General features: G+C 38.8%; 2 protein-coding genes across 7 annotated transcripts in view; one reads left to right on the top strand and one right to left on the bottom strand.

Annotated features, from left to right (window-relative positions):
* Positions 1-21,021, bottom strand: part of psd3l (pleckstrin and Sec7 domain containing 3, like) — a 120,666-nt gene that overhangs the window by 95,913 nt on the left and 3,732 nt on the right. For 2 of the 3 annotated variants that reach the window (XM_084103605.1, XM_084103604.1), the window contains exon 2: positions 4,946-5,057. In XM_084103605.1, the coding sequence (XP_083959731.1) occupies positions 4,946-5,057 (112 nt within the window). Of the gene's footprint in view, positions 1-4,945; positions 5,058-20,205; positions 20,357-21,021 lie in introns of those variants that run through there. The other variant, XM_084103606.1, reaches the window with a different exon arrangement.
* The window catches only part of sh2d4a (SH2 domain containing 4A), a 44,245-nt gene continuing 29,731 nt past the window's right edge, over positions 6,508-21,021 (top strand). The window contains exon 1 of one of the 4 annotated variants that reach the window (XM_084103611.1): positions 6,508-6,647. The gene's annotated coding sequence lies outside the window, so the exon portion shown is untranslated. Of the gene's footprint in view, positions 6,648-7,122; positions 7,260-21,021 lie in introns of those variants that run through there. The other 3 variants (XM_084103610.1, XM_084103612.1, XM_084103613.1) reach the window with 3 other exon arrangements.

Raw genomic sequence — 21,021 nt, forward strand, 5'->3', positions numbered from 1 at the left:
AGTTGCACCACATTATATATTTTTTTAACCTGAACAAACCTTTTCTTATCATAAAAAGGTAAAATTATTTGCCATTTAAAGAGACTTGTTGACTTTGAAAATCTGCATGTTGGTTTTACCAAATGATTCTATTTTGACAGACAAACATATTTAATTTATTAACCCTTTTAAACCGGCTGTGTCGTCGCCGACACATACCTGCAAGCTTAATTTTACCGTAACTCTTCAACCGTTTGCACTATCAAAACCATTCGAATTGACCCTGACAGTAGACAACGTGCTTTTCGGATGTGCAATGTGCAATATATGGCAGAGCGGGAAGGAAGGATTTGAACAGAGAGATACGAAGCGTGGCAGGTTAGAGTGTTTTGGATTGCATAAAATAATAAAAGAAACTAACAAATACATGGCGAATGAAGTGTTAGACAGCAGAAGAGGGGATTGGGATGATTTTTGATGAAACTTGGGAGGCGGATGTGTCATGATTCTGCCATCTTGTTCTTGATTTTTCTCTCGTCTTGCGGCAGAATCATGACAGACCCATGTTTTCATGTGCAGCACATGGCCATTTGTTTGGGCCATGTGCTTGCGTTGTCTCGTTTCTAACCCCGCCCCCTTGTTATCCTTGTTTTGTAATTATTACCGTATTAGTTTCACCTGTTGTGTTCATTTTTAGCCTCCCTTTATAACCCCCTTGTGTTTCTCTGTCCTTTGTCGGTTCATTATCAAACACTGTCGATTGTTGCTTGTCTATCTTCATGATATACCTCTGTGAGTACTTCGTCTGGAATCCTGTTTTACGTATAGTGAGATTTGTTTTGCTGTTAGTTACTGTCTAGTCATTGTCAAGGTCAAGTCGAGTCTTAGTCAAGGCTAATTGCCTCTTGTCATGTTTTGCCCCCTCGTGGGTTTTGTTTTCTCTGTTTTGTCTACAATAAATTGTGTGTGAGCATTCAGTCTGCTTTTGGGTTCGTCTACCTTCATCCACATGACAGGATGGCCGTTACTCTTTCACATATCTTAGCATGTAGTGTGTGCATGTGTATGTGTGCGTGCCTATGTTATATGTGTGTGCGTGTATGAAAAAAAAGTGTCCTAAATGAAAACTGTGCAACCCAATGTCATAAAAAAGACTTGTATATATGTATTATAGTTCATTTTCCAACTTTAAAGTGTTAGTTTCTTTCGTTCGTGATTTTTCAGGGGGGTTTTCTAAATAAAAATCAGGAAATACTTTTTTTATTTTTGTCTATTTGAATTCTATTTACAAACTCACCACACAGTAATGGTCAATAACTGTAATTTTTTGAAAGCTAATTTTTTTCTGAAAAAAAGATGACACCTTGCACATGAAGATAGCACAATGTTTTAGAATTTACCAGTCAAAAAAATCTAAATTTGTGAAAAACACCTATTTTAGCTTCAGGTTCTAAAGGGTTAATAAGCTTCTTTTTTTTACCCCTAAGAATGAACAATGAAAAGAATATGTCTTAACAACTTAAGGTTTTCTTTCCATAATGTATTGAGCACTTTTCTATGACATTTGGACAACTATATTACCCTGACATTTTTTTTTTACTTTATGCGATTTCAAAATTATAAAAAATTATTTTAATTCATAAATTAAAAAGTGTAAGCAGGTCATTGTATTTTTTAATGCACAGGTTGAAATGTGAGGGTCTATAAAACATGAATCATCTAACTGTGATGCAGATTAGTCATGTTTGTTGAACTGCTGAAACTCTCTTCACCAGGGGGCAGCAAGCCACTATAGATGACAGACTGAGTGAAATGCAGCTCTTACAGTTCAGTGTGTGAGATTAAGATTAGACACATGAATCTTAGACACTTAGAAATGTCTGAATGTCAAAAGATATAAAATATTAAAGCTGGTGGCATTTATTGTAAAGAAAAACATCACAGGCATAAGCAAAACATTTGGCAAAGAGAAGTTTTTTAGGTTTGAAATGATAAAGCCATTTATACAGACCCTTTCCAAAAAATTAGAATATCATGGAAAAGTTTATTTATTTCCATAATTCCATTCAAAACGTTAAACTTCCATAGATTATAGATGCAGGACCCACAACTTAAACGATTTCAAGTATTTAGTTGTTTATTTGTACATAATTTGGGCTTCCAGCTCATAAAACCCACGAAAACAGGATTTCAAAAAATTAGAATATTACATGAAATCACACAGTAATTACACAGTGATACCATGGTCATTGAAACAGGTTTTGGTTCTTTTGGCAGTGTGGGCAGGTGCAAATCCTGCTGGGAAATGAAGTCAGCATCTCCATAAAGCTTGTCTGCTGAAGGAAGCATGAAGTGCTCTGAACATGTCCTGGTAGACAGCTGCGTTGACTCTGGATTTAATAAAGCACAGTGGACCAAAGTCCTCAAATTTTGCATCTCATTTGGAAACCAAGGTCCCAGAGTCTGGAGGAAGAATGGAGAGGCACACAATCCAAGATGCTTGAAGTCCAGTGTGAAGTTTCCACAGTCTGTGTTGGTTTGGGGAGCCATGTCATCGGCTGGTGTTGGTCCACTGTGCTGTCCACTCAACGCAGCCGTCTACCAGGACATTTCCAGAGCACTTCATGCTTCCTTCATTTTCCAGCAGGATTTGCACCTGCCCACACTGCCAAAAGAACCAAAACCTGGTTCAGTGACCATGGTATCATTGTGTAATTACTGTGTGATTTCATGTAATATTCAAATTTTTTGAAATCCTGTTTTCGTGGGTTTTATGAGCTGGAAGCCCAAATTATGTACAAATAAACAACTAAATACTTGAAATCGTTTAAGTTGTGGGTCCTGAATCTATAATCTATGGAAGTTTAACGTTTTGAATGGAATTATGGCAATAAATAAACTTTTCCATGATATTCTAATTTTTTGGAAAGGGTCTGTAGATCTAGTGAACAAAATGTAGACAAAAAAAATTATACTCTGGAAATTTAAGTTAAATACGTCAGCTAATGAAATATAGACAGACAGAGAGACACTGGTTGTGAGCTGAAATCCTAAGAATTTCTAGCAGATGCAATTCTCAAATAACTGAAAGATGCAGCTTTTTGGAGAATCTTTTACACACTGATCGCGTTGTGATTTAGCATGTAAAACCTTCTCAGAAAAAAATGGTTTCTTAATTAATCTTACTAAAAGCTACAGCCAACAAAGCAGGGCTTGTCTTTAACAATTAATATCAAGACAAACATTAAAAGACTTCTTTTGCTTGAGGGAAATATTCCCTCTTGTGTGTGCAGTTTGAACAGCTCTGCTTCAGGCGCACAGGAGATTATATGGATTGGGATGTACGGTGTTGCTGTGCTCTGTTGGTTTCTGTGTCGTTTGTAGAAGCACAAGGAAACAGTGAGCCTCTGAGCTTTGTGACTCATGTATGAATCCTCCTGAAACAGGTTTCATCATGAACACTGCCACTGAAGCATGAGACCCGTGATACAGAAGCACTAGGATCCTGGAGGAGCGTGTCTTTACTGAGAGTTTAATCACGTTCTGTATGCACAGTTCATTAATCAAGTCAGTGATAACCACATTAAACAACTAAATTACATCAGAGACAATCACATTCATATAACATCTGAACAACTAGCCGATAACACAGAGACATCACCTTCTTTTTTACAATGCTAAACAAAGGTATGTTTCTTCACTGAATCTTTTTTTGGTATGTTCTCTCTCACCAAAGTTTCTCCCATGAGCCTCGTCGTCTTAGGGAAATCCCATACATTACTGTCCGGAAAGACCAGTGTTGCCAGATCTTGCTAGAAAAACTGGGTCTGACATGCCCAAAAAACGTCTCTCCAAAATAAGGCCAAATACATAACTGTATTCTGAAAATAACCCCCATAATAATTCATCATTTTTAAAAATAAGCCCAAAGATGATTATAAGCAGCGTTATAATGGCACCACTGAAAGAAAATATGCTGTTTACCAGCAGCCGCTTCATGAGTCAACAGTTGTTTACTTAAAGGGATAGTTCACCCAAAAATGAAAATTCTATCATCGTTTACTCTCCCTCAAGTTGTTCCAAACCCGTATGAGTTTCTTTGTTCTGCTGAACACAACAGAAGATATTTGGAAGAATGTTTGTAATCAAACAGATCTCGGTCCACATTGACTTCCATAGTAGGAAAAAATATATACTATGGTAGTCAAGGGGGACCGAGATCTGTTTGGTTACAAACATTCTTCCAAATATCTTCCTTTGTGTTCAGCAGAACAAAGAAACTCATACGGGTTTGGAACAACTTGAGGGTGAGTAAATGATGACAGAATTTTCATTTTTGGGTGAACTATCCCTTTAAGTTGCCAGACCAAATGCGTTGGCTGGATAATATGCCAAAAATAGCAGACATCGAATGAATTCAACTGAAGCCTAAATGCTGCAATAATTATTACTACATCAATAATCACAATTTTGGTGGTGACTCACGTTGATGACAATTTAGGGATCTACTCTCCAATTGGTTGCCTCTCTCAAAAGTGCATGATGTATGAGGACTGAGTATTATTATTATTATTATAAAAATATCCCCATTGACTCTATTTATTGTTTTACTAATGCACTTCATTGACTGCCTTCAGGTTTCACCAGTAAAGCGTTATGTTTGCTATAGAGTGGCAACCTGCAATTGTTATCTTAAGAGCTATTTCTATATGCTTCAACACATGAAAAGTCGTGTTTGTATAAATGGATGTATGTAGGTTGATTCAGTGACTTTAAAAAAAAATAAAAAAAATCAGTGTTTTTAATGATTACGTTATGAAAAACCACACAGATGGTACACAATTATAAGAAAAGAATGTTAGCAGCAGAAAATACAGCATCACACACAGAAGTGATAGGGAAAATGGTCTAGTGTAAGAATACAATACATCACATGCAAGTAAAAGTAGGCAAGAACATAAAGTACCGCAATCTGATGAGCTTGTGTCTTCTGTGTTTCCAAAGAGAAACTGGTACTTGGCTTTGGCAACACTCTGTGCGTGTGCAGAGGAGCCGCCGACACGATCAAACGCTTCTCCCTGCAAGAACAAGACACGGTTAACCTCACATGCTTCACACTGACATCATGTTAACTGAACTGGATGACAAGGCTGGTGCAAATATCGGCTCATCATCAGTGGCAGGAGGACATGACGTCAGATCAGAACAGAGACTATGGCTACTATCATACAAGTGTGATTTGCTAGTTTCAGCCCGACGCAGTTTTCATTTTCACATCCTGCACCACGATGTTTAAATAGCAAATGCATGTGCGCCCATGGGCTGCTGGTCTGAGAACCAGGTGTGTGATCGGGCGTGTTGTTGGAGCGTTGCTATTTTGAGGAACTGGAATAGACTGAGACATTGACCAACTGAAACCTGGTCTAAAGTCAATGGCGCTGTATTTTTTTTGTTATTTAAAGAGCGGGTTAGTAATGTGCACCTATGGCGGGTCCACAACGCGCTACACTTTGTCCCGTAGATGGTCTGCTTGCTCGCTTTAACCTCACACACACACACACACACACACACACACACACACACACACACAGCTTTAACCTCGCGCACGAGCAGTTCAGTTTGCGCTCAGTCTTTCAAACTCCTCCATGTAAGTAGTGAATCCGCCATGGCGTGAGTACTGGCTTTTAAAGGGAATGGGAGATGAGACTCTGATTGGTTTATTTCACGTTACTCCCAAAACACACCCATTACTCATTAAGAGAACAGGGACGACCCTTTTAGACCATGCGCTGGGAGCACTGACCATTTTCCCGTCGTTAAAGTAGCAAAAGTGGATTTGGACCGAACTAAGTGCGCTTGCACCGTGCCCTTTAGACCATGAGCTTAGATCCTTAAAATAGGGCCCTCAGGCTTTCAGTTACCAAAAGATGTGCATATGACCAAAGAGAGGAATTCTTCCACATTCAGTGCAGCTCAATGTACACTGAAAGAAAGAAACACAAGTTAAAACGAGTTTTACATGATGGACGCTGTCAAAACAAAATATGACTTGTGTGCTATATTCATCTTCTCATGTCAAGTCAAGTCAGCTTTATTTATATAGCGCTTTTTACAATACAGGATGATTCAAAGCAGCTTTACAGAGATATCAGGAAAATAATGCAACAAAGTTTGTCTAGAAGAAAATAACGTCACAGTCCAGCTTAAGTAAGTTCAGTGATGGTTCATTTTTGTTGTAAAAAAGTAATTCATTTAGTTCATTTAGTATATATATAGCTCAGTTCAGTTCTCATACAATGGTGTCAATGCAGGCAGATCAGTAATACTGTTGAATATTAAATGCCATATGATAGCTTTGTGAGAAGTTATTTGTCACTGAAAGTCTCTCCCCTCCTCCACAGCTCTCTCATCTATTTTGTAGTTGTACATATTCAAATATACTGAGTCAAAGCCTGTCACAGCAGGTTTCGCAACAATGATGTTAAATGGAAACAAACCAAGTTTAGAAATGCAAATAAGGATTTCTGTGAACAGTTGTATTTTGGTGTGCACCTCACACAGAGAACATATGACTCCAGAGGACTAGACAAGATGAACAGTGCGAACATTGTGCTAAACATCCTTTGAGCTCCACAGGAGAAAGTCAGTCACACAGAATCGGGCCATTGGTGAGTAAATGAACCTTTTAATGTTAGGATAAGCTGTTGGGTTAACTCCAGCAGGAGTATAAGACTGTGAGTGTGAATCCAGCGTTCCTGGCGCTCCCGCAGGAGGCCGGTCACTATGACTCGATGCCGGCGCCTCAGGAATGTTTCTGTTTCCAGAAGCGGCTGATTTTTTAATACCAGTGTCTTTTGTATCTGGCGAGTAATGGACCACACTCGAGCCACATGACGGAGCATGAGGAATTACTGGAACTGAACTCGAAACGCTGTCCACTTTCAATTTCACAAGAGAAGTCAGGAGCAAAATCTGACCTCAGAGTTTAGGCTTGCCTGTTTTCCCTTGTTTGTTAAGATCAGAGTTCATAGACTGTGGAAATCAGACATCTTTATCAGACACCATCTATAAAACAAGCTCAAAGTCTAACGCCAGCTTGGGAGCCGAGCATGTTTCAGTCGGATCTGAGTGAAGGATCCCATTCCTGACACTAACAGCAGCTTCCCGTCAGGAATCTAGTGTGATAAACCCAGTTATTGACTAGATCTCCACTGAAGACAGTGTCTGTTTAAAGGTCACCAGTGATTGGAGATAGAAACACTCAGAGATACCTCTGTTTAGTAAGTAATGTTATCTACTTATGGCCATGGAAAAAACATTGTGAAATGAATGTGTTTCCATTCAAACAGTTTTGAGCGTAATGAATGCAATGTTCTCGCAGCGGTTATGAAGAAAACTCACTGAGCTTTCATTATCCTGTTAAGCGGCAGCTAAAAACCTCGTGAGGTGATGCTTGGACAGCATTTTTAGGCATAGACACAGGAATGGAACGAATGCTGTCAGCTCTGACTAGCTCAGAATATCCTCAGGTGAAATCCACTGCAAACACAGCAGGCAGAAAAACAAGCAAAACACAAAATAGGAAGTGATATCAGAGCGCACCAGGTTACTCTCTCCCAGGTTAATCAGGTTGTAACGATGCCCTCATGTCACGATTCGATACGTCACAATACTGAACTCACAATACGATATTATTGCGATACTCCAAGACATTCACAAAAAACTTACTGTTGATTAAAATGCTAATTTTGGTGTTACATTGAGTGTGTAAATGAATAGTCTTGGACTTGGTGCTGAAACCCAAAGCTCAGGACAATAGAGACGCCAGAATAACAATATTCATGATTCTGGAGCTGAAAATACAGGATTATTTTAGATGAATATACTTGATCTCTGTCACTGACTAGATATATTTATAATAATGTATTCCACTTTTACTGGTAACATCAGACATTTGACATTATCAGGAGCCACAAATATTCCCCCAGTGCATTATTTTACATTATATTCAACATTATATATAGTAGTTTAATGTAGTACTGACACTAAAACTCTGTAAACTTGCATTTTTTCACAGTTATTTTTATTTTAAGTGAACTATCCACAATACATATTGTTGCATTTTTGTATTCCGATATATCGTGACGATATATTGTTACATCCCTATCAAGTTGTAAAATGTCATGTGGTACAACTCCAAAAAGTTTTTACATTACATTTATTCTATTAATTTTTAATACTATACAACTCATTTTCAATAGGTTATTACTTATTACATGATGCTTACACCACATGACTTTTTAGATATTTTTTAATTTAAAATGAAAAGTTTTTCAAAATCATAAGAACATTCTTATTTGGACATTCTCAACAAATTATTAACAAATAATGTTATTTTTCTGACAATTCCTTCAATGAATGAGTGGTCTTTTTTTCAGTCACTTCAGATGAAGCAGCAACTGTTTTATGTCACAAGACTCATGGTTTCATTGACTGATTGTTCAAACAGAACACTTCATTCTTACAGACAGAAGTTTCACAAAGGTCTCTGCACTTCTTAAAAGAAGAACAATGTGACAATGAGGAGCTTGAAGGCTGATATGAAGTGGTGCAACTCTGCAAACTGAAAGATTATAAATGGTGACATTTATTACGAAACTTCTGTAAATGTAGCCAAGGCTTTTCTCGTGCTGTCAAACACACTTGATACTGACAAATTGCCTTCAGAAGTCAAAATCTGCAAAACTGGAACAACAGTTTAAAAAAGTGATTTTTCACTATTATTTACAAGAGGACCTGCATTTTCATGGGTTTAAATAAAAGATTTTTGTTATAAGAGACAACTTCGTGCATCAAAACCACTCCTTTCCTGGTAAAAAAAGGAAACTTGATTTTCAAGTCAGTGAACAGCTGAATGTTACATTTTTGACAAGCTAAACATGTCAGTCTCTGAGTCAAATATAATTAATTTAAGCCACGAAATAAACATCATTCCATAAAATACGTATAATGAACTACACAAAAAGCATTTCAAACTTCTCCAGCATGTTTTTAGCCTAGAAATCTAGACGCACCCTAGCGGCAGCAAATGTGATTTGAAACCAGGGTCGTCTAGCAACTCTCTGTTGGCTTGCGAGCTGGAAAAACCAAACTCTAGTCAGGCCAATCACAGCGCGTGTAGAGTCAGTGGGTGGGCTTAGCATAATGACGGCAGAGTTGCGACGGTTCTGCGTGAATTCCCTGCTACTTGAAAAAGAAGAGCTGCTGCTGCTGGCGAACAGCGGCCTTTCCAGTCGGCTTTGGCTGCGACTCGCGACTTGGAGATAAGCTTTTCTTTGAGAAAAGAACAAAGAACGGCACTGAAGTCATTCTTAAAAAAGGAAGATGTGTTCGGAGTTTTGCCAGTTTCGCTCTGGTTGGTTGTAGCGCTATCCTATTGCGTGCAGAGGGAATCTGAAAGACAACAGTTTATCCCGCCCCTCGGATTGAGTCCTGCCAATGGTGTGTTCCCAGACCAGGCATCTTGATGTGGGTCTGGCTTGTCAGGCTAGCATGTTTTATAATTACCCAAAAATCAAACATAGTTCACCTCTTACACGTTATCACGTCCGTCAAATACTTATGCTGGCTGACAGAATATTAGAACTAAAAACAGGCATAACTCACTCATGGCCATCAATCACTTCACTGAATACTTTGCCGGCTAAGAAATAAATCATTATTACCTTACGAAGAGGTCCAGCGAGTTCACGCATTTCCTGGGGAACCCACACTACTGATGTTTTGAATCCATCATCGCTTTCCGAGAAGAGGGAAAAAATGGCAGTGGCTTCAACAAGCTGTCTGTCAGAGATAATAACGTACGTAATACATAACGCACGCGAGTGTGAATGTCCTTCCCTCGCTGAAACTGAATGTGAATGATCAGGGAACTGAGTGAAACACTTCACACTGCAGCTAAAGAGAAGAAACGCCAATCCAGCTGAAAAACTTCACCGGGTTAGTGAACATCCTTCAACAGGTGTTTGTTTTGACAGACATTTTTTATCACGAACTACGCATTCTGATTCTGACATTCCGGATTTGAATATTTTCACCAATTTTCTATTTTTGACTGAACTTAATTTTGGCAACAGATGAACTATTAAATGAGTGATCCTAAGAGGAGTCACAGTAGTTGGCCAATTTGACTGATGTTTTATCAACTTTATTTTATTTTATTAATGTAATTTGAGTACCATCTTCTCGGTTGCTTAAAAGACTAAAACAAATAATAAAGTTTGATAAAATGTTGTTTAATTTTCCAATAAAAGATGATAGATTTTTACATGGTTTGTTACATTTAATTAGGCAGATTAATTCTCTTAGCAGATTTTGACTCGTATACACAATGCATCTTCTATTCTACGTTACGTGTCCCTCAGTAACAACTTTTGAAGGCTTAGTTTTGAGAAAATATGAAGTTAATCAAATAATATGTGATTGGAGCTAAATGGAGTTGGAGAAATTAGCCACAGAAGACACTGTATGTCCTCCACCTGCCACAACTCATTTAATATACGCGGTTCTATGAATATGCAAATGAGCCCCGCCTCCACTCACTCACTCAGCTCAGAGATCCACTGGTTGACGATCACACGTTGATCTGATTGGTTACAAGGTAGTTTGTGACGTCAGAAACACCAGCGATTTCAAACCGTGTTTTTGAGACTGTCTTTGGAGAAAATAGTCAGCAATGGTGTCGACTTATGAATTTACACATGGTTTGTCTTAAAGCACATTAAAAACACCACATAGACACATAAACAACATTAAAAGCTGGATTTTCACCAGAGGGGGACTTTAAAGGCAAGAAGTTCACAAAGTAGGGTCGAACTGGGAAAAACCATGAAGATGAACCAATTCTGACAATCCAGATTCGTCATAACAGTGAGCAGTCTTGAGGTTTTGCCCTCAGGGAAGAACATGTATTTAAGACCCATAGACACCGTGTCAGCCTGTGATCCTCTGTCTTCTAACTCAATAATTACTCTCAGAGAATAGAGGAATAACACGCTATTCTGAGCACGTTTAAGAGCTAGAGCAGAGCACGGTTCAGGTTTCCACTTCATTTAATATGGTACACCATTTTAAAGGGTTTTACAATCAAAATACAATTCAGATAAGTGTCGTGATCACCTACAGTATAACATCTCAGGCAAAACTGCGGCCGTTATCCCATCAGAATAAGAGTTTTATCTGCCATCATCAAACAGAATATATAGTAAAGCGTATGAGTTGGCTATTCATTTATTAAAAGGTTAAGTGTACATCTCAGGTCCTGAAACTGCTCCCAATTAAAAAAAAAAAAAAGAATCTTTTTGTCTTTACTAGTACATTACAAATGGTTTTGTGGAGAGACAAATGAATTTTAAATGAAAACTCATGGAAACTTGGAAAAGAATTACAAAAATAATGTATAGATGGAATATAGATTGTCGCACTCCTACCAACTTAAAATAACAAATGCACTGATGTAAAACTAGCCAGAGTCTTCTTAATAGCAATACTTAAAGATGAAGTAACAAAGATTCCCAAAACGAGTTTGTTAGCTTCATGGTGACTGCCATGTTGAGATCACATGACTGGCCCAATACTACTCCCTTTATCTCATTTTCAGACACTCGAGGAATTGGAATTGGAGTTGAGGAATAAATCTTTTGTGTCTGCATGATACTGGATCCACAGAGATACTTTAAAATCCCAGACCACTGTCATATCAGCCAGAGAAATAAGAATTATAAACAGAGATGCTCCGATTGACCGGCCAGGGACCGAAATCGGCAGATTACCCGCATGATCGGCCCGAGCCGGTAATGTTGCCAGCGGCACAGGCAATCTCTCTCTGTGGTAGTGTGTGAAGTGACACACACCCGCCTCCTGTCACTCACTCGTCTCATTCACTCCGGTTAAATAGTGCTTGTACTGCGCATAATTTTTCTAATTCCCGCAGGTTTCGTGTGTTCACACCAAAAGTGCACGAATACACACAAAGTGATGTCAAAATGCCCATCTTAGTCGAGTATTCAGTTAAACACAGTCAGTTTTGAAACCTAATTAGTTGAGAAAGATAACGCAGGTTGTGTATCAGTATACTGGATCTGTGCATAAGCTCTTAAAGTGACAGCATCCTAATAAACCTGCTTCTGTCTGTTAATCAAAGAACGAAAGACTGAGAAAATCACTCGCTGCTCTTCACTAAGTAACTTTTGTAACTAATTATATGCATTAATCTGTATTTAATTTTTACAATGAAGACTATCCAGTGTTATTTTACATATGATTATTTTTATTTCTTACCTGAATATACTGTATGTCCACCTGCAAAAACTTAAAGCCGTGTTTATTTAATTTCTCTCTTGCATTTATTTGTGCTGTTGTTTGAAATTTGTTTATTATTTATTGTTATAAAAAAATTGTATGAAACTTATTTTATTACTGTCTTTTTACTCGTTCATGTAAATCAAATTTGGCATTAAAAAAAAAAATAAATAAATCAGAAATCGGCCAAGAAAATTTAAATTGGTGCATCTCTAATTCTAAACAACTAAGTACATTTTTAATATCAGTAGAGCAGAAGTATTTAGTTGCTACTGTGGGAAAGGCTCCTAATGCACTAAAGCGTGTCATTACGGCCAAGCGGTGCCAAGCCTGCTGTCAAAATAAGGAAGCACCTTGTGAGAGTATTTTGGTTATAAACCGAGTGCACTCAGTCATGTAGGTTGCGGGTGGTTTCTCAAAGGGAAAATACAACAAACCTCTTGAGTCAGCTCAAGCACAACATGCTATAAGAGCAGCGTCCAGCGAATAGTCTGCAAGTATGGGGAAATCTCACCCTCCTCCCAAACCAGGACTTAAGTAGCTCTTCCTTCAGAACAGTGTTGCTCAATCGGTGGGTTGCAAAACCATTTTGAGTGGGTCGTGGAGTGTGTAGTCAAAGTGTGTAGTCAAAACAACAGTCAATGAACAGTCAAGAAATGTCATTCTGTAAAAATGACTATTATTTTGAATGCAGTTTAAGTAAAGACTAAGAGTGCCAGAGAAAAACATGTCCTGATTCAGTATCTGCTGTCAAATGAGATGTTGTCAGGCTGTATGTCAGTGTCATTATTTTAACATTATTTTCATAACTTGTTACAAAATAAACGTTTCTCACCTCAGAAAAGCTAACTGTCCTGTCCTGTGTGACGTGCTGTGCTCGAGTTACGCTGTCTGTCACTTCACTAGCCTATATATTAAGAGCTAATTAAATTACAAGCATGTATTGTCAATTAGTAATGCATGAAAATTACGTAACTGGTACATCGTGTGTTAGCTCTGAAGGATTTATTCTTCTCATCTTGATGTGCAAAAGTTAATTGTACTCTTTGTTTAAATTTCATCAATAGTGGATAATACAGTGGGGAGAACAAGTATTTGATACGCTGCCGATTTTGCAGGTTTTCCCACTTACAAAGCATGTAGAAGTCAAAAATCCAGAAAATCACATTGTATGATTTGTAAGTAATTAATTTGCATTTTATTGCATGACATAAGTATTTGATACATCAGAAAAGCAGAACTTAATATTTGGTACAGAAACCTTTGTTTGCAATTACAGAGATCATACGTTTCCTGTAGTTCTTGACCAGGTTTGCACACACTGCAGCAGGGATTCTGGCCCACTCCTCCATACAGACCTTCTCCAGATCCCTCAGGTTTCGGGGCTGTCGCTGGGCAATACAGACTTTCAGCTCCCTCCAAAGATTCTCTATTGGGTTCAGGTCTGGAGACTGGCTAGGCCACTCCAGGACCTTGAGATGCTTCTTACGGAGCCACTCCTTAGTTGCCCTGGCTGTGTGTTTCGGGTCGTTGTCATGCTGGAAGACCCAGCCACGACCCACCTTCAATGCTCTTACTGAGGGAAGGAGGTTGTTGGCCAAGATCTCGCGATACATGGCCCCATCCATCCTCCCCTCAATACGGTGCGGTCGTCCTGTCCCCTTTGCAGAAGAGCATCCCCAAAGAATGATGTTTCCACCTCCATGCTTCACGGTTGGGATGGTGTTCTCGGGGTTGTACTCATCCTTCTTCTTCCTCCAAACACGGCAAGTGGAGTTTAGACCAAAAAGTTCTATTTTTGACTCATCAGACCACATGACCTTCTCCCATTCCTCCTCTGGATCATCCAGATGGTCACTGGCAAACTTCAGACGGGCCTGGACATGCGCTGGCTTGAGCAGGGGGACCTTGCGTGCGCTGCAGGATTTTAATCCATGACGGCGTAGTGTGTTATTAATGGTTTTCTTTGAGACTGTGGTCCCAGCTCTCTTCAGGTCATTGACCAGGTCCTGCCGTGTAGTTCTGGGCTGATCCCTCACCTTCCTCATGATCATTAATGCCCCACGAGGTGAGATCTTCCATGGTGCCCCAGACCGAGGGAGACTGACCATCATCTTAAACTTCTTCCATTTTCTAATAATTGCGCCAACAGTTGTTGCCTTCTCACCAAGCTGCTTGCCTATTGTCCTGTAGCCCATCCCAGCCTTGTGCAGGTCTACAATTTTATCCCTGATGTCCTTACACAGCTCTCTGGTCTTGGCCATTGTGGAGAGGTTGGAGTCTGTTTGATTGAGTGTGTGGACAGGTATACAGGTAACGAGTTCAAACAGGTGCCGTTAATACAGGTAATGAGTGGAGAGCAGGAGGGCTTCTTAAAGAAAAACTAACAGGTCTGTGAGAGCCGGAATTCTTACTGGTTGGTAGGTGATCAAATACTTATGTCATGCAATAAAATGCTAATTAATTATTTAAAAATCATACAATATGATTTTCTGGAGAGATTCCGTCTCTCACAGTTTAAGAGTACCTATGATAAAAATTACAGACCTCTACATAAAATCGGCAGTGTATCAAATACTTGTTCTACCCACTGTACTTTAACACAATGTCCCTTCAGTAGAAGACTTGCTCTGGAGAAACAGCAGTGATGGCTTTATTACTAGGGAAGGTATTGGATGTGTCATCATTTTCTTTAAATCAACTGAATTACTGAAATTGATTTGACTCATATCATCACATTTAACATTCTTCCTCCTTATTGTGAAGCCCTAACCAGACACATGAAACACACCTGATCTAGTTATGTCTGAAACATATTTATGATGCTTACAAATCAACATGAAATCAAAATAAATTCATGTCATTCTTTAATTTTAATTTTTTTTTTCAACCCATCGCCTCCAACCAGCCATCTATCACATATGACAGATATGAAGGTTTATAGCACACTATATGATTTGATCAGTTACACATCTCCATTATAAAAACACTCAACACCGTGAGAGATTCTTCTAAATGACTACGGCTGTATGAAGATGAATGTTTAGGAGATTATGATCCTTCAGTTTCAGTTTTTATGATTTAATGACAGCAAAGTCAGCCCCATTCTTATGCCTGGTTTCAATACTGCGGATGAAAGACAAAAATAACTCCATTAAAAAGCAATCAGTCAATGAAAATGCTTCAAGTCCAAATGCTCTGCATGAAGACGCGTCACAGTAAGGGAAATGCTGGAAACATCTGCTAAGAAAAAGGTGGAAAAATGTGCTGAGAGAATCAAGTCTCTGCCAATGATTCAGCGCAGGACGACCGCAGCACTGATGAACTAATCCGCTCCTTTATATAACGGCATGAAAATAAAACACCAGACATGCAAACTCGAGAGCTGAGGCTGATGTCAGAGCACTGTTACGACACGATTCCTACAGCTGTTGCATGGATCATAATCATTCTCTGACTATAGGGTGATGATGGTAGTATCTTATAGAGGTTGAAGGGTCAGTAACCCAAAGGTCAAAGGTCAATCCTTGAAGGCTGAATCATAAACTTGAGAACAGAGGCTGGTTGCATAAATATAGCCATTATGTTAAGACAGTGTCTTAAGTTCCAGTATGACCCACTAGCAGTTAGTCAGGGGCAGTCAGTCTTGGTTTTCGGTATCAAATTAGGCTAATCTACGTTTTTCTGTAACTGATTTAAAAAAGCTATGAACAGTTATTTTTTAAAGAAAATAAATTGATGTCTAACTTGTAAGACTAGTCTTAGAGGTTTATGCAACTGGCCCCAGGACTGCATAATTAAGGCCAGGGGATTGTTTTAAGCGTTCACTCTAGGGCTGAATAATAACCATATGCCATTTGAAAAATTAATATACCATTTGAAAAACTAACAAGTTAATGAATAAATGAATACAAAAATCAAAATCAAAACACAGTGTGAATGTGGCCTATGGAAACTCTTGTTTTCACCTCCTATAGACCATATATATGTAGCTCCGCCCCTTTTCAGCGCTGCGCTCGTTGTCTTTTGACTTCCGGTCTGTATTTTCACAGCGATCTTGCGTATTTATGAATGAACAGTTTTAATGTCTACTGACATTTGTTAAGACATCTGCTTTAAACATTACAATCCTCATGATAACTTTCGTTAACTTTAAATTAAGTAAATCCACTTCAAAAGCTAATTACTCCTGGATAGCAATGCCATAGAGATATACAGAGCGAGTTCAAAGTTCAAAGACGATATTCTAGAGATGGCGGCGCCCTCGTTTCTCTGGCGCATTAGGTCTATATGAAAACTTTTAAAGGGGTCCTATTATTTTATCCATGTTGAACTGTTTTCAAAGATCCACGTAGTCCCTCCAGCGGGAGTTATTCTCTATATCAGTGCGCACCACGGGCGTCAACATGACGGTTACGTACACACCTCTGCTTTTTTATTAAACAGTGGTTTACTGAACAAATTGTGTCTGTGCCTTTAAATAAATTAAATTATAATAAAAAAAATTCTTAAGGATAAAAAAAAATCTATCTCTGCTAATGCAGTAAACTATATGGGGAGCCATATATTGATTATTAAATAATCAAGACAGGTTTAGTCAAATATAGCAACTCTTTCGCTAAATATATGCACTATATAAGCCTATATAGCGATCTGTCACGCCACATCAAAGAGCGTCAAAATGGCATTTATTGTTTGAATTTCATGATAACATGGACAGAATTTGAGAGATGAGACTTTGTTTCTTAATGAAAGTAACAACACACAGAGCTTATTGCGATTATTGGTGGTTAAAAGTGGTTAATGGGCTACAACTCTGTGTTCATCGGTACACATGTACCGAACCGAATGACACGTACCGAACATTCTCGGTACGAATATGTGTACTGTTACACCCCTGGCGCACGGTTGCTGAACTCCTGAAACGCCTCCATTGTAGTCTTGAGTTTTCTTCCGGGAACGAACACGTCACAATATTCCTCATTTAAATAATTCCCGCCCAAGGCATTTGCAGAATGAAGGGAAAACAGTAGTGTGTTGAAACCGGCGGTTATGGTAAGGGGCGGGACATGGCCCAAACACGCTCGAAGCGCTCGACCAATCACAACACACCGATCCAGCCGACAAATCAGAGCACAGTGTGCTTTTCAGAAGGAGGGGCTTCATAGAGACAGGAAGTAAACAGAGCGTTACTGACAGACTGGGAAGAGACGAGCTGCAACAATGGAGAATATGAGGAAAACCATGTGATTTTTGAACATTCAAGCATAAGGAAAGCCTCAGCTTTCAAATTATGTCAATTCTATCACGAAATACAAAAATACATTGGTTTTGGTGCTCTTTAATGTGGCGTGACAGCCGGATCAGTTCAAGTGGCACGTGAGCTGATCATTTCAATGAACATCAGAAGGAAATGTTAAAGATGCAGTACAACTAACTGAAATGTGCCATGTAATCGCTCAATCAGTGTTTCAACAGCGGAAAGATGTCAGAACAACAGACCACGTCACACTGACCTCAGAAAAGCCATTCAGTGGCCATAACTCAATAGATAGCTAGAAGAAAAAAACAATAGAGGAGCATTTATGCACTATATAACATTATATTCATTATAACCTGTGACTACATGATGAGAAAAAATGGAAGGAGCTAAAAATACATTTCAACAGCACTTATGAGTGTGTGTGAAGAGCTGCCTTTCCCCAGATTCACCTCGCAGACATTACTAATGAAGAGAAATAGACTGGGTGTGTGCATTATATATGACAATGTTTATAGGATGCCAAACTACACTCAATGTCCAGAGATGCTGACATTATTATGGTCTGTGACACTGGCTCAGATTCTGTGTGAAGAACAAATCGGTTCCTCAGTTCCCGGGACATCCAGGAGCCGGATGAAGAGCTGCGGCTGCAGATGTACATGTGCAGGAGGACTGGAGTTAAGCGTTTAAAAAAGTAAAACATGTCTATTCTTATGTTGCACATAATTTGGCAACTATTTTATTCCTTATAGTAGCCAATGGTTACTTAACAGATTTTTTGAGAGATGTTTAAAACTATGATGAATTGTAATTGATTAAGGAACAGTTTGTTTTGTAAGTGACATCAAGAATATAACATGCAGTTGCTCAACACAACAGTATTTCCAAGTCATCCAAATTACTACAATATCAAGTGAAATAATCAGCAGTTAGTCTATGGTTTTTGTCATAATCATGCAGCCGCACCAGAGTTATTGAGCTGGTCTATCCCTGTGTCCTGAGACATTAAGAGTCCGGTTACTCCATTAGTCCGGTCCTCTTATTAGGAAACTGTCAGGGAAAACATCTGCAACATGACTGATGTCAATGCTGTGGCCGGCGTGAAACCAGAGAGCATGATGCAATACAAGCTAAAGGAAATAACCGTACAGAACCTTGAAAGCTTGCCCAATATCTCAGTGAAGCACTGTGGCAGAAACACACGCTGTCCTTTCACTGCCTGCTCCTTAGATATTCAGGATAATCTGATAAATCTACCAATAAGAGTGCATTCATTTTTACTCTATACGTTAGAGTATGTTGAAATCACTAAAAAAGCGTCTGTAGATGCAGATGTGATGCTAATGCTCAACAATAAGGGTTGTATATACGATGACCCCTGTACTAACGGCCAACATTCCTGCCACAAACATGACGTTATTCTTAACTAGCTTATTGACGATTAATAACATTAGTTTTTAAACACTATTGATGGAAACGAAAATCAATATTGCAACATTAAGTGCATTTACATACAAAATATGGTGATTACTATAAAAAAAAATACTTTTAAAAGTACAAAATCCTTTAATGTTTTTAATTATTAAGTGTGCTGTACAATTCTACATTTAATGTTCAACTTCTCATTGATATACAATTGTTTAGAGTCTGCAAACCATAAATGTGTACAGTGACAGTTCAATCAAAAAACAGCATCACATTTGCCATAACAATTGTAACACCATGGCAGAACAAAATGCTAAAACAAAATCCATGTTTTCCAAGACAGATATGCGTTTCTTTCTTCACTTTCACGCAAGGTTGGCCGGTGTGGTGTAGCTTCGTGGTTAATGATGGGATGGTCACTGAAAGGTTGCAGCCTCAAATCTCAAAATATTTCATCCATAAACTATAAGCACTGTGCCAAACACTAAAGCTCAGGATGAATCTGTCATGACACGTGACAGTGCTGTGCTCTGGAAGCAGACCCTACAGGACCAGGGCTCAGTGAATCACACTGCTGATTGGCTGGTTTGATCAAACATCAGCAGACAATGAACACAAAGGCTGAACAGTGATGTTTGTACTGAGGGTCTATGGTAACTCTCACCCAGCACTGTTAATTCATCTCTGCAGCGGATTTACACTGTTATTATTATTATTATTACACTATATTTACACTGTTATGACGCGCATGTAGGTCAGAGGCACAGCATCATCACATGGAAATCAAATCATCGTTCATCTCGCCAGCCAGCAAACAACAATAAAGCTCTGTCCTGAATAAAGACGAAAAAACTGAATATAGTGAGGAATCGCAGTGTGTTTTTCTTCTCCTCTTCCTCCTCCTCCTCCTCATCACTATTTGATTCTCATTTATTTTTCACTCATTCATATCCTTGTCTGTTAGCTTCACTACTAGATGTGAACGAGAAGCTGTAGCTACACACATAAACATGTTTAAAGTGTGTTTTCTGTCAAACACACACTCACAATCGCGTTTAGACTGAAACTGAATGTATGACACCAACAGGGAATATTGCAGAAGTGAAAGCGCGTGAAGCGAGTTATCGGGAATCGTGCAAAACACTGAACGACACAGCAAAACAAACAGGAAAACTCACCGGCAGAATGATTTACATTCAGCAACAGTCATTTAAAGCTGGATGTTGAGCATCACTGTGATTTACTTCAGCTCAGTTTAAGAGCAGCAGCGTGTGTGTGTTGTTGCGCGTCCCCTCAGTCTGGCGTCAGTTGGTACAGTCCTGAGAGTGCGCGCGTGAGCTCGTGTGCGCGCGCTCTGACGTCATCATGCATGGCACTGTTTTAAATCCAGATGTTAAATCTTCACCAGGACATCCGGGGCTTTTCTTTAAAAGCAACTTTTTTAGGTTGTGGCCAATATGATAAGATTATATTAGGCTATATCTTTGATACACTGTAGCCTATATACATTTTAAATAACTTTAAATGTAATAATTAAATGCATATAGGCCTACTTAAAGTTAAGACTGTGCTGATGCATTTTATTTACACATTTTATGTATCTCTCTTTCTTTTATCCTACTATAGCTACACATGAAACTTGGTGCCATGTACTGCAAATCACTGTTGGTTGGTTGCTTGCAACAATCCACTTTTGTAAGTCACTCTGGATAAAAGCATCTGCTTTATAATTCAATGTGAATGTAAAAGAGGCTCAAATACACACTTATTATTAGAAAGGCCCAATGTTCAGGGCCACATTCAAAGCTTGATGCTTTAAGTTTCTTTTTCATTAGAGGAGAAAAGAATAGGCCTATATACACAAAATGACTGCCCACATTTTAACATAACTTTAAATTACTCAGTATTAAAGGTAGGGTAGGCAATTTTCGGAGAGGCTAGCAATAGCAAGCTAGCTTTGAAAGCATGAGATCTCACCCTTCCTTCAAAGCACC

This window comes from Abramis brama (assembly GCF_963993115.1).
Source record: "Abramis brama genome assembly, chromosome: 25".
In the NCBI taxonomy this organism is placed as follows: Eukaryota; Metazoa; Chordata; class Actinopteri; order Cypriniformes; family Leuciscidae; genus Abramis; species Abramis brama.